Raw genomic sequence first — 13,306 nt, forward strand, 5'->3', positions numbered from 1 at the left:
AGCTACAATAAGTGAGATTTTCTTTCCTTATGACTACACATAATTTCATTGACTTCAGAGGTTTGACAAGCACCGATTAACTGATGTTCCTTGTGTGCTAAAAGGCTTCTTGAGGCAGCTTCAAACACATGCATCTGATTGCTGCGTACAGCTTAACGTAAGATTCAGATAAGCAGGAAGGAGGAGGTGAGAATGGAAAAGCTGTGAAGCTCTTCTGGAAAACAGCACAATACAGTGGTGGGGCACATGTTGCAAAGTCTCCCTTTTCTCTGCAAGAGGCTGAGGTGTTTCTTACTCACCATAGCATGATTTAACCAGAGCGGGATGACTCCATCAAGGCTTTTGGGGTAAACCAGCTCTCGGTTGTAGGTATACAGTGTCCAAAAGGATATACACACAAACTAGAACCAAAATGCAAAGTGAAAGAAATTTAAAAATGGAAGACAAACATAACTGATAGGATTTGGTTAGTGCTTTCATTTCTGAGAAGGCAAAATGTCCCCATGCTTTTTTACATGAAAAATGATGACACTGCCAGATAAACTCATGTTATCTCACATTTACTCAGAGATGCAGTGTTCTGTGTTGATACTGAGAGAAAAAAAAACCCTGCTTTATAAACTGCCAACACTGACATTTTCTGTGGAATCTGAGATTAGCTGCTGCTTTTTTTTTTCCTCTTTGCAGATGGGATCTTTTGATGGTCAAGTAGTTCTCCTCAAGGGACTGTCTGTCAAGCCTTTGTTTTGCTCAGTAACAAAGTAAAAACAGATCTTAATAAGGCAGTTCTCATAAACTTACCCTTTACCTTCACAACTCATAAGCCTAATTACTAAATTGCAGGTGAAAGCTGCACACTATGGGAACCCATTTTTTTCCCCAATAAATCAGGAATTACAGAGGGACAACTTAACTGGAGGAAATGGTCCCTGGTGTCAGTTACCTGGATACCTGGAAGCTGATTATTAATTTTTGGCCCGGCTTTGTATTTGAGCACACTTTGTGCTTGGGGTTAGAAATCAGGGGTGTGAGATGCTGGAAGAGAGAGACTGTGCCACAGTCCTGCGGGCATGGTGAGGATGCCTGGTGGGATATGAGGGCAGCATGGTGAACACTCTGACTCCATCCCTGGCTGGGCTTTTTTATGGAGCTAGCTAGCTAAGCTGCTTGTGGACCATGTTTAAGCAGTATTTCTCATCCCTCTGAGATTCAGTGGTGGCTGCAGACATCACTTTTACAGAGTGTACCTACATGTTTAAATAACCCATCAGTTCCTGTCCAGCCCACAGCATTTTGATAAACAGCATTGTCTGTGAGGGAGTAGGTGATCCATGATGAATCTGACGTAGGCTGTGACTATAATTATTTTTCCGTGTATCTGTTTCTCTCCAGCGGTTATTTAAAGCTACTCTGGCATCAAAGAAGGAGATGTGAGGTTTTGCTGCCTCTTAGGTACCCTCTCGTGTCCTCCTGACCTGTGTTGCCCTTTAGAGAAAAGCCCTAAGTTGATAAATCCACAGCTATTTATTTGGACCATGAGATTAACACAGAGGTTACATCTCATTCACCTTTTGGGGTCAATCTGTGTCCACTTGAGGACAGCAACCCTAATGTTTGTGCAAGAGGCTTTGCTTTCAACCATGACAGGCTCAGCATTGTTTCTTCTTCTAAATAGTCCAAATCCATTCCAAATTCAATGGTAAAAGAAAGCCCTTAGTTCTTATCTATTTAATGCACATACTTTTGGTGCTATACACCCCTAATCATTTATGCAAATGTTATTTTCACATACAGAGACAAAGGGTACTTACTGTGGACACTGGGAAAGCCAAGACACTGAAAAGAAGGTCTCTGCTGGAAATTATGCACTTAGCACATCGCAGTTTCTTAATTAGTCTCAACACATCAGCCAGGAAGGACACCCCATAGAAGACAGCCTGCAAAACCTAAAGTAATTACACCTGATGAGGGAAACTCATCCAGCGTTCATTAGCATGTTCCTCAATGAAATCTGTTCTTGCTCTTCAGGGAGCTGTTTTGTTCATGAGCTGCGAGCCTGTGTGAGGGAAATAGCTGTTGGCTAAATCTCTTTTACTAACCCAAACTGATTAAATAAAGTTGGTCAGGATATAACTTTAATGGTATCCCAGTTAATAGATTAAACAGAGATGTGTGATGCGATTCAGATGGGTGAAGTGAAGGGACATGTTGAAAGCCACCTCCATCACACTTCCTATGTTAATGGTTGACCACTGGATATATCTGAGCAGGAGAGAACAAATTATGCCAGGACATATTTCCTGTAAAGCAATTGCTAGATAGCTTTTCCACTATCTAGCCAACACAGGTTCTTCTTTCTAGGCACTCACAGTTGATCTTATGGCCAAGTAGCTCAAAATGATCTAAGGTGAGAATCAGGTGCAGAAGTTACAAAAACAGAACCTCTTTTGCTGAACTCAAAGGGATTCAAGAAAGGATTTCAAGTGCTTAGACATCAACAACTAAAAATGAAGTTTTACTTAAGTTTAAATGAAATTATTTATAACTAATGAATTTTAGGATTGGGAGGTTGTGTTTTGAAGTTTTTTTCCTTCTTTCTTTAAATCATTTATAGGTAGTGAGGGTGGGATTTTTTGGGAGGACACTAGGATGATTTGGTAAAGAATTGGATACATGCACAGCAACAGAATTCTCCAAATTATGTGTAAAATTGTCATGTTATTGTGGTTTAAACCAATATTGCTTTTCTAATTGCTTTATTTTCTCTCCTAACACTATACAGCAGATCAAGATGAACCAGATTTGTCAGACACACAAAGGCAGAACAGAACCTTGCAGAAAAATACTTCTCCCACTGTCTGCATTTAGCACCAAGTCAGTTCAGTTCTCGTAGCTCACCTCTTCTTTTTAAGGCTAGATTGTCCCAGAGTAATGTGATGTGGGAAATGCAGCCTACTGCAAACACTGGATCAACTAGTGATGCTTAAATGGAAAGAGGGCTACAGCTTTCAGGATGAGATCTCTTTTACCATGATCTTACTCTGACTCAGATATTTATTTAGAGCAAAGTCACTGAAGTTGTGGCTGGTTATTTCATCCATCTCTGAAGAAGCTGAAAAGGGTGGTGATTGGGAGGGGACAGGATTAGTGCAATGTTTTTCCATCAGAAATTCCTCTATTATCAAAATACATGAGGGGAGGAGGAGACTATGATTTCACCATCCATGTTTTCAAACAAGGGCTTTTCAGTTGTCAAACTGAGTCTTCCTGGGCAACAAAATTTCCATAGTTTGCAGCTATCTGCAACCATCCCCAACATTTTGTTTCTTTCCAGCACATGGAAAAGATACAGTCTTCCTTCCCTATCCTTTCCACAGCCCAGAGAGCCACGACACTATGTACCACTGTTGGATTGCCCCTCTCCCTGTGCAGACCCACAGCAGTGGAGGTAGGGTAGTGTTGACACAGGCTGAGTAACTGGCCCAGGGTCACCCAGGACCAGGGACCAGAGGTTGTGCATCACCCAGTTCAGCTGCAAAGCCACATGTTTCCTATCAAGGCCTAGGGTGAATAGACATATCTTTACATAAAAAAAAAACCCCAAGCAGCTTCATCAGAACCCACAGAGGTTTTTGTTCAATTCTGAGGCACCCAAAGCAGCTCTTTTGAGTGTGATTTTTCCCTCCCCATTATCACAATTAGCAAGCAGTCCTTCAGTCAGTAGGGATTCAGCCATCCAAGTCATGGGTCTGGTTCAGTAAAGTCCATACTGGGATGCAGTGTGCACAAACACATGTTCGGCCCAAATGTCTGTCCCAATCCTTGCCCTCACCTGGACACCAGTACTGAGTTCTCGAAGAGCTAAGAAAAGCCTGGTAATAAACAGAAGCTCTTGTTACACCCTGTAGAGTCAGCAGTAACTTTCTGTAAAAGGCATGAAAAATGAATGTGAGGGTGGTGACAGTCCAGTGACACATGGTGACTAATTGCCAATAAAGCAATTAGGGAGAAGCCTGGTTCCCAGAGGATGGGGCTATTATTATCTTGTTCATGGTCAGCCTTACATTAATCATGGGACAGGGATAGGCTGCTTCTTTCCCTGCTTCAAAATTAACTAAAATAAACATTACTGAAAAGAAACAGTCCCAAAACAGCCACATTCTCAGCCTGGTAAATATTCTGTTATTCACAGGGGAGGACAATGTTATCTTCTGTATGGAAAATTCTTATCTGAATGTGTAACCTGACCCATTTATCCGGCTAAACATGGAGAAGAACAACTCCTGAAGAAGTCTGAACTCAGCCTCAGGAGCTTGGACTTATGCTGCTGCAACTCTACCCTTGTTCATCACCATAGATTCAAAGGTGTTTCAGACAATTTAGTGCTCACCCTGTATTTTCAAGAGCAATGGAAGGTTATACAAGTAATTTTCAAACCAGAAAACTAAACTTAGCTAGGATCATCCCCAGTACTGTGCAGTCTGGCATTGTACACTCCCAGTAGATTAAAATCCGAGCTCCAAAACCACTGGGGTTATTCTTGTAAGAAAGGTGCATCCAAATCTTGTAACCCTCCATTAAAGGGAAAATGTTGACATTAAAAAAAAAAAAAAAAAAAAAGTGAAAACATCAAATTATTCCAGATGTCCTGTGAATTTCCCAAGCAGCAGTGCTGGCACTCAAATCCATTGCAGGCGCTCATGGAATATAAATCCATTGGCTGTAAATAGAAAGGATTCCCTAAAGTGTTCCCACACGAACAGAAGGAAGACTGGAAGCATTCAGAAAGCTAATGATTAACCCAAAGAGGAGAATATGGATATGATTATCCCTGCTGGAGTTCCATGGTGCTGGGTGCTGTAGAAACATTTAATTTGGCCAGATCAATTTTCCAAACTGAGACTCACGGTGACAAAGACAAAGCTCAATTTTTATCTGGTGCAGTGATCAAGAGGGTGTTTGTGTTTAACTAACCTGACATGATTTACTTTTGTGTATAAGATCTTGCCATATGTGTATATTGAAATCTCCAACTAGTACAAATAAATCAGGCTCCAAGCTCTGCCCTTTAGGGAGGGATAAATCCAATATTCTGAGCAAGTTATTAGACATAAAAGTCAACATTTAGCGTAGACACACATCCATTCACATGATAGAGTCTTGGAAAATATCTTTACTAAATACTGGGCCTATTCTGAAATAAATACAAAGCAGTTTTCAGGACAGTTGAAAAGTATTTCCATTATGAAAGACAAAAGTGTAAGGAATAAACTGAGGCAGGAACACAATAGTTTTAAAGGTGCAGTGTGCTCATTATGCAGTGATTTACTAATGGATTTACAGCTGTGAGCAGATTTTTATGAGCTCAGATATTTCAGGAATGAATGATTCTGCTTGCACTGTTTTATGTCACAGATGAATTAAATTAATACAAAACTGGTTTTATCTGTCATTTCAGCTTCTTCAATAATGGGTCAAAGAACTTCTTTGATACAAAGCCTACTTATTCTTTTTTTTTTTTCCCTACAAAAATATTTCCTTACTGAATCTTGATTGCTATGATCATTAAGAAGATGAATCTGAAGCAATGTCAGAGATGTAGCTCTCTCGGGAGAGCCACATGACTAGCAAGGAATTGAATGAGGTGCTAAAAGAGGGTAATATCTAGAAAGAATTCTTCCAGCATGTCTCCAGCAAAACTGGGAGACAAGCAGCATTCCCATCCCCAGATAATGTTACTTTTCCCACTATTTCCATTTCAGATCATGGTGTGGCAGACAGAGCAGCTTTCCACAGAAAGAAATTTTTAAATGCTATTCCAAAGAAATAAGAGAAATTTTGGAGGGAAAATTTCCAAGTGATTCAGACAGCCAGTGCCAGAACTCAGGCAATCCCAGTCTGGCAGGACCCAGGCAGAAGAGCTGGACAAAGGCTGTCTCTGTTTTCCTGGCTCTGGGGAAGCTTCCAAGGCACTGCCCAGGCCTGCCCAGCACAGCAGATCCCCTGAACCAGAATAGCCCAGTGTGAAGCTTTTGCCTGCTCCTCTTCCTCGCAACCATAGCTCCCGACATCCCCAGGTGTTTTCTAGGGCTGTGTCCAGACTGACAGAAATTCAGTGCGTTAGATGTGCACCCAATGGACAAGTGTGGTTGACAGGCACCTCTTGTTCCTCGATGTTCCTCAGCAACAATAGGGAGTGGCTTAATGCCAGACCATGGGATGAGTCCTTTAAGTCCAGTGGAGCCCCACAGAGAGCACCACAGCATGTGGGACATGTTGTCATCTCACCCTCTTCCTCTCTTATACAGCAGTTCAAGAACCTTTTGCCACCTTTTTGCTGCCGCTTTACCAAAAAATGCTACCCAGTTCAGCACGAGAAGGGGGTGGCAGCATTTCTTTCCCTAATGCCTCTTCATTTTTTGGCAATCCTTTCTTGAAATAAATAAATCTCTTAAGAAAAAGGACCATCCATGAAGGAGTAATTTTGCACACCCTTTCCTATTGCCATGTTTTCTGCATGAGATAGGCAATATCTTCAGCCCAAACCTTCAGCCCTGTTGGCTGGCAGCTCTATTTTAGTATTGGGATCAGATCAATGAGTGGTTAAAATTTGTGAGTCAAAAGACTGGGGAAGTGGAGCAAGAGCCCTCACTGATGGAGATTTAGTAAGTCCTGAGATGTTCAGCAGATCTGTAAATGAGCTGGAAAAGGGAGCAAATACTGAGGTGGTACACTTTCATGAATCTGATGGGGTTTTTTTCCCTGTCAAAGCGACCAGACTGTAAAATTGCCAAAAAATCTCAGGACACTGAGTGCCTGGGTGATCAAATAGTAGGCAAAAATCAGTGTTGATAAGTGCAATATAAAGCATTTCAGAAAAATATTAAAAAGCAGCTTAAATTATATATTTTTCAACAGTGGGTTCTGTATTAGCTGTCACCATCCAGTAAAAAAATATTAGACTCAGTGTGGATAGCTCTCTCAACTTGCTGTCTCCTTGTCTACCAGTGATCAAAAAAGACAAATAGAGAGTTAAGAGTAGTCAAGAAGAATTAAACTACAAACAAGGAAACACCTTTAGGCCACTGTATAAACCCATATATGCTCATAACTTGACCACTCCAGCCTGCCCCACCTACTCCCTCCTGAAACTTGAAAAACTGCTGTAAAGGGTGACATGGATGCTTTAATGAAAGAAGCAACCCTTTGTGAAGAGAAATGAAAAAGGCTTGGATTTCCAGCCTGCAGAAAACAGTAACTGAGAGGATAATTCAATGCTGCTTTAATGAGTGGCAAAGAAAATGTGAACAGGGATGGATGATTAGATTACAACACAGAAATAATGAGGCATCCAGCTCAGTTGTTAAGGAAGCAGGTTTACACCAACAAAATGAACTGATCTTTCACACAAGGCACGCTTGCCTCATCATACAGGGGATAGGGAAAGTACCAGAAGTATGAACAGGCATGCTTTTCCTTCAGGTAGATGAAAGGAAGGCTTTGAATGGGTATTAGCTACCTTAGCCTGGATTTATTTTTTGGCTGGATATGCTATTGGGACAGTAAAGCTATCGAAACTTCAGTTCATGCTTGTACATGCTCTTGCCTTGTGCAGCCTTTCCCTGACCATCCACTGCTGGTCACTAAGGGAAGCTGGATGACAATTTCAGTGAGTATTTTTTCACCCCAAAATACTGGGAGATTGGTTACTTGCTTTGTCCTTTTGATCCCATGCTTTAGAGCTGAGTGGTAAATCTCAGTATAATGGTGCCAGGGGGTGGGGGTGGAGATGCTATTTTGCCTGAAAGTATGGGTGATATTTTAGTGGGCTCAGCTATTCCCCCAAAATGGCAATACTGATAAACAGACAACATTGCAATTAGCAGTACAAATGCCACCCAACTGCAGTGATATATATGTGTCCTCATCCTTCCACAGCTGGCTTGGCCACTGAGGAGAGTGCTGGAGCTCCCAGAATCCCTAGGTTGTTGTGGTCACTTCACTTGCCATTCACTGCCTCTTGGTTGCAAATGTTTCACAGAGTCACAGAATGGTTGAGGATGGAAGAGAACCAAATTCCCCACCTCCCTGAAGGTCTCCAAAAGCCCCACTTGGAGCTGGGGAGCCTTTAGGCTTCCACTGAACTCCAGCATAGGGTGTCGCCTTCTGAAGGGTAAAAGTAGAGACAAACATGCCCCAGACCTCACTGGTATTTAACTCTGATGGTCACACAGAATGAATGAAAGGCTATGTAGGTCCCTGCAGTCATCCTTCAAATTAGCAAGTGTGCCTGAAGTTTTTCCCTCGCAGGAAACCGCTCCACAAGCCTGGTCTTTCCACCCCACCAGCACTACTTCCCCAAGGTGCTGATGAACGCCTTGGACTCTGAACAAGCCTTCTCCCCTGGGTATCTCATGTACTTTCACTTTGATTTCTGTCCTGTGAAATGATCGCACATTAGAAGAACCAGAAGACATTACAGTCTCTCTTTTTCTGTGTGCTTTTAGGAAATGTACAACCAGTTGAAAGCACTGCTGAAACTCGTGTAATAATATCACAAGCACCTCTCTCCACGGGCTGGTATTTCTTTCCCTTGTGCTCTCAACTGATTGTCAAACGAAGCAGGTACTCTGAATGGCTAAATTAGCACGGTGGTCTGCTTTGTTTCACTTTTCCTGTAATTTAGAGGACATAAAAGCCTATTAAAAAAACTGAAGTAAAACTCCAAGCAGTGTTGAAATGTTTTGAATCAAAGGTTAGAAAACAGGCACCAAACTTGTATGTGTCCTGGCAGGACATACCCCCACTTTTCTGTCCTTCACCTCACTGACAATGTCTCTTTTACAAGGAGGCAGCTAACTTCAAAACACTTTCTGAAAACCAAGCATCTCACCAGTCAATATTCTTTCTGCATGAAACCTATGAATACATTTCACAGCACAAGCACAGATCCCTCCTTAGTTTCCTTTGGGGTAAAAACCACCAAAGGAAGCAGTTTAACAGCAGCAAATACACCAGCTGCATATGTCTTGAGGCGCAGATGGCAGACAAACAAATAAACATATTGGTATCACTATACAACACGATTTGCTTACCAGATTGAGGACTGTCAAATATTTCCACTGCCCACCATAAAGGAACACTTCAGATGGCCGCTCCTCTGTTTTCACGTGTGTGATGGAATAGGCAACAAAAAAGTACCAGACAAAAGCAAGGCAGTGGTACGTGGCAAGAGTAGAGATTTCCATGCTTCAGCCAAGAGCAACTGACAGCTGCTCTGAAAGCAGCTTTTCTCTTAAGGTGCTCAGTGCATGGGATAAGGCAAGGCAGGACAGTTTACTTCAGAGCAGTCTCAGGACACAATGCCACTTTGCTCTAGTCAAAAGGAAAAATCACAAGGCTGTGAACTTTACTTCTATTTGTTTCCCTTTTCACTTTACAGATAGGCCGGGGGGTGGGGGGGGATGAGAAGAATAGGCTTATTCCCTGGATTTATATGCCTTGCTCAAGATTAACAAAGATTAGTCTCAGAGTTACATAAGTTTTGGGTTGGCTTATTTTTTTGCTAAAGTGGGGGGGGAGTTTTGCTGCTGATTTTGTGTAACAGGCTGTCATGTGTTGGGTAGAGAGCGAAAACAAGCAACATTTTCCTCACTTGTAGCTGTGTGTGCAGCCATGTCTCCAGCTCAGCTTGGGAAGCCTCTGTAAGTGTTTTTGCCTTGTGCCAAAGAAAGAAGTGGGAAATTTAATGGTCTGTGAAAGAAAAACCTAGCTGATTTGTTTATAGACTATGGAGGTAGCAAGAAAGCTGACAGGATTCATAGGCAAAGGTCCTTGGGCCTGAAAATCCCTCTGGCTGTTGACATTTCTTTGTGGGAAAAGGCTCTGCCACCTTTATGCTGTGCCCAGCAGCAGGAATTCGTCACAGCTGGGCATGGCAGGTTGGATAAACCCTAAGTCACTCTGAAGCTATGGCAGGGATGGAGACACAGGGCAAAGGCCTTGGGTGACAAACAGGAAGTGCTGAGCAGCGTGTCTTGCCTCTCTGCTTCTTTATTTGCTGCCATTCACCTTCAGACAGCCCTTCTTCACTGGCACAACATCACTGCATCATCAGGGCTGAGAAGAAGAGGAGAACCCGCACAAAATGGCCCTAAAATTAAGCAAACAAAAAAATTCTCATGAGAATGGTTGCTTGCCCTCTCCTCCTGCCTCACCAAACAGTCATAACTGGCACTGGAAAACCTAGAGTCATCATAACTGCTGCGCTCTCAGCAGTAATTGCCACCTGAGTGTTTCTTGTGGGCCTTGATGGGAGCAGGTATCACACCCCAGCCCATAGCTGGACCTTACTCATGCAGGATGGGGAGGCAGGATGCTCTTCCTGCCCCTGCAGACATTGCCCGGTGGGCAGGGCTCAGCTTTGGCCATGCAGACCGCATTAGCAGATCTCTTTTTCCTCCCCTTTTAACTGGCCTACAGACAGTATTGAGCAATCTGCTGTGTTTTGGTTTGGTTTGGTTTGTTTTTATCTGGCTTTTTTCCCCCCTGCCTCCTACTGGATGCAAGGCTCCATGTGGGGTAATTTCCTATGAATTCAGACAGCAATGTGCCTGCATGTTGGGCAACAGACCTCATGCTAAGGCATTTCAGTATTCTCCTGTGTTTCATTGACTTCTCCCCTAATTCAGATTGCCCGCATCCAGATCCCCCAGGCATTCCAGACACCACAATCCCAGTGAATTGTTGCTGCCTTATTTATGAAAAATAAAGATGTAGAGCCTTCTGTGGTTGTTTGAGGTTGGAAGAGAAAACTCCCTGCCAGGAAAAAAAGGGAAAAAAAAAAGAAAAAAGAAAAAAAAGAAAACAAGATGGGATTATGTTTTTTGTACTCTGACAATGTCACCAGTCTTTTCATAGAATCACAGAATCCTAGAATTTTTTGGGTAGGAAGGGACCTTAAAGCCTTAAAGATCATCTAGTTCCAGCTCCCCTGTCATAGGAAGGGACATCTTCTACCAGAGCAGGTTGCTCAAAGCCCCATCCAACCTGGCCTTGAGCACTTGAAGAGATGGGGCATCTACAACTTCTCTGGGCAGCCTCTTCCAGTGCCTCACCACCAATGAAGGATTTCTTCCTAATATCTAAGTTAAACCCCTCCTCTGTCAGTTTAAAGCCATTCCCCCTTGTCCTGTCACCAAATGCCCTTGTAAGAAGTCCCTCTCCAGCTCTTTTGCAGAACCCCCTTTAGGCACTGGAAGGCTGCTCTAAGGTCTCCCTGGAGCCTTCACTTCTCCAGGCTGAACAACTCCAGCTCTCGCAGCCTGTCTTCATAGCAGAGGTGCTCCAGCCCTCTGAGCATCTTTGTGGCTTTCTCTGGACTTGTACAACAGGTCCATGTCCTTCTTATGAACAGAGGAGGGGGGTAGTGTGGTCATCAGGTCAAAGTAGTGTGGCCATCAGGTCAAAGGAAGTGATTGTACCCCGCTATGCCACTCTCATGAGTCTCCACCATTCAGCAGGAATGGTGGGGTCTCATGAGGGTGGCACAGGGGGGCAGAATCACTTCCTTTGATCTGATGGCCACACTACTTTTTATGCAGCCCAGGATACATTTGGCTTTCTGGCCTGCAAATGAACATTTCCAGGCCATGCTGAGCTTCTTGTTAACAACTCCCAGACCTTCTTTCAGGGCTGCTCTCAATCCATTCTCCCCCAGCCTGTATTTGTGCTTGGATTGCCCTGACCCAGGTGTAGGACTTTGTACTTGGCCTTGTTGAACTCCATGAGGTTTGCACAGTCCCATCTCTCCACCCTGTCCAGGTCCCTCTGAATGCCATCCCTTCCCTCCAGTGTGCTGACTGCACCACACAGCTGGGTGTCTGCAGCAAACTTGCTGAGAGTGTACTCAATCCCACTGTCCGTGTCACCGACAGAGATGTTAAGTAGCACTGGTCTTGATACCACCCCTTTAGGAATGCCATGTCCACTTGAACATTGAGCTGTTGACCACAGCTCAATGAAATGGTTTTCACTTGCCTTTACAGAATTTCTGGGTGGGGCAGTGCCGTTATGAGCTGCTCTTCCTTGTGAAGAAAGGAAGAGAATACACTCATCCCTGTGACAAAAGGCAGGAAGAGAATAGGCACGGGAGGGTCCTTTTTATTAATAGCTTGCATACCAAAGTCACCAGGCAGTCAGCTCTTTTAAAAAGTAATCTTCACACCAGTCTTTCTGAGGTTGAGTGCAACTTAAGAAATGGGAAGGCTGAGCATTCTGCTCAGTAGGTGCCTGAATGCATGCAAATGAATGTAAATGTATGCAAAATGGCAAGGTGTGTTTTTTCTTTTCTGGAGGATTTTGGCCAGTATGGCTGGGAAGGTGTCAAGTGCGGTGACAGTTTTCTGATGTGGACATCTGTCCCTCAGACTGAGACCATCTGCTTTGTTTTCCCATATACAAGAAGGAAGATACATTCCCTTCAGCCTAGCTAAGGGATAAAATTTGGATGCAGAAACATCGCAAGGAAAGCATGAGCACCAAATAGGATCTGAAATCTAACACTACACTTCATGGAGTCTTTCTTATTCCACAGCCAGTGTGATGTAGCAAGCAAATACACGGGAAAGGTCATATCTTATGTCATCTCTCCATGGGTATGAACATCAACTGAAGGTTCAGTGGAATAGGGGATTTCAGCCCACATCTTTTCGCAGTGAGTGGAAAAACGAAGAAGGTGCACACTGGGGTGGAGCAGATGTGCTGCTGCAGATCTAGTGGGACTGTTTAGGGAAACATTATTTTCCATCTGCTTGGTACCACACCCCAGCTTGCATCTGCTTCTCCCCTGGAGCTGAGCCACATTCACACACTCTGACAATGCTCCCAATCCACTTCAGGGGCTCATCTGATTTGTGCAGCAATAGCTGACTTTGTGCTGAAGCAAACCAGGAGCTCACAGTTAGTTCATTAACATGGTTCAGCTGAAGGATAGAACAAGTGACTGGAGGCGTAAATCACCTTGTGTCCACAAAATGTCCTCTGCTCATTCCCAATTCTATGAGAGTGACGTAGACCAGCTTGCTTGGCTGCACTGAAATGGGTTTGACTCACTCATGTTATTAGTATGGTTCAGGTACAGAGGTGATAGCAAACAGTGCAAAGTGGCAATATCTTAGATAATTGTGTGTCTTCACTGATGGGCATGGTATTTCCAGGCCATCAAGCAGCCCCCATTTAAGTCCATCATTATCATAATAGTGTTTCATTACCACCTCAACCTGCGCTAATGAAGCAGCTGATAGAA

The 13,306-nt window shown here is 43.4% G+C and overlaps 1 protein-coding gene across 1 annotated transcript in view; it reads right to left on the reverse strand.

Moving 5' to 3' along the window:
- ADTRP (androgen dependent TFPI regulating protein) overlaps positions 1-9,465 on the reverse strand; it is a 30,540-nt gene extending 21,075 nt beyond the window's left edge. The window contains exons 1-3 of the mRNA XM_068199523.1: positions 9,096-9,465; positions 1,812-1,946; positions 300-401 (exon numbers count right to left, since the gene is read on the reverse strand). Of these exons, the coding sequence (XP_068055624.1) occupies positions 300-401; positions 1,812-1,946; positions 9,096-9,248 (390 nt within the window). The 5' untranslated portion in view covers positions 9,249-9,465. The remainder of the gene's footprint in view (positions 1-299; positions 402-1,811; positions 1,947-9,095) is intronic.
- Positions 9,466-13,306: the final 3,841 nt, after the last annotated feature.

Source organism: Anomalospiza imberbis, chromosome 1 (assembly GCF_031753505.1).
Source record: "Anomalospiza imberbis isolate Cuckoo-Finch-1a 21T00152 chromosome 1, ASM3175350v1, whole genome shotgun sequence".
NCBI lineage: Eukaryota > Metazoa > Chordata > Aves > Passeriformes > Viduidae > Anomalospiza > Anomalospiza imberbis.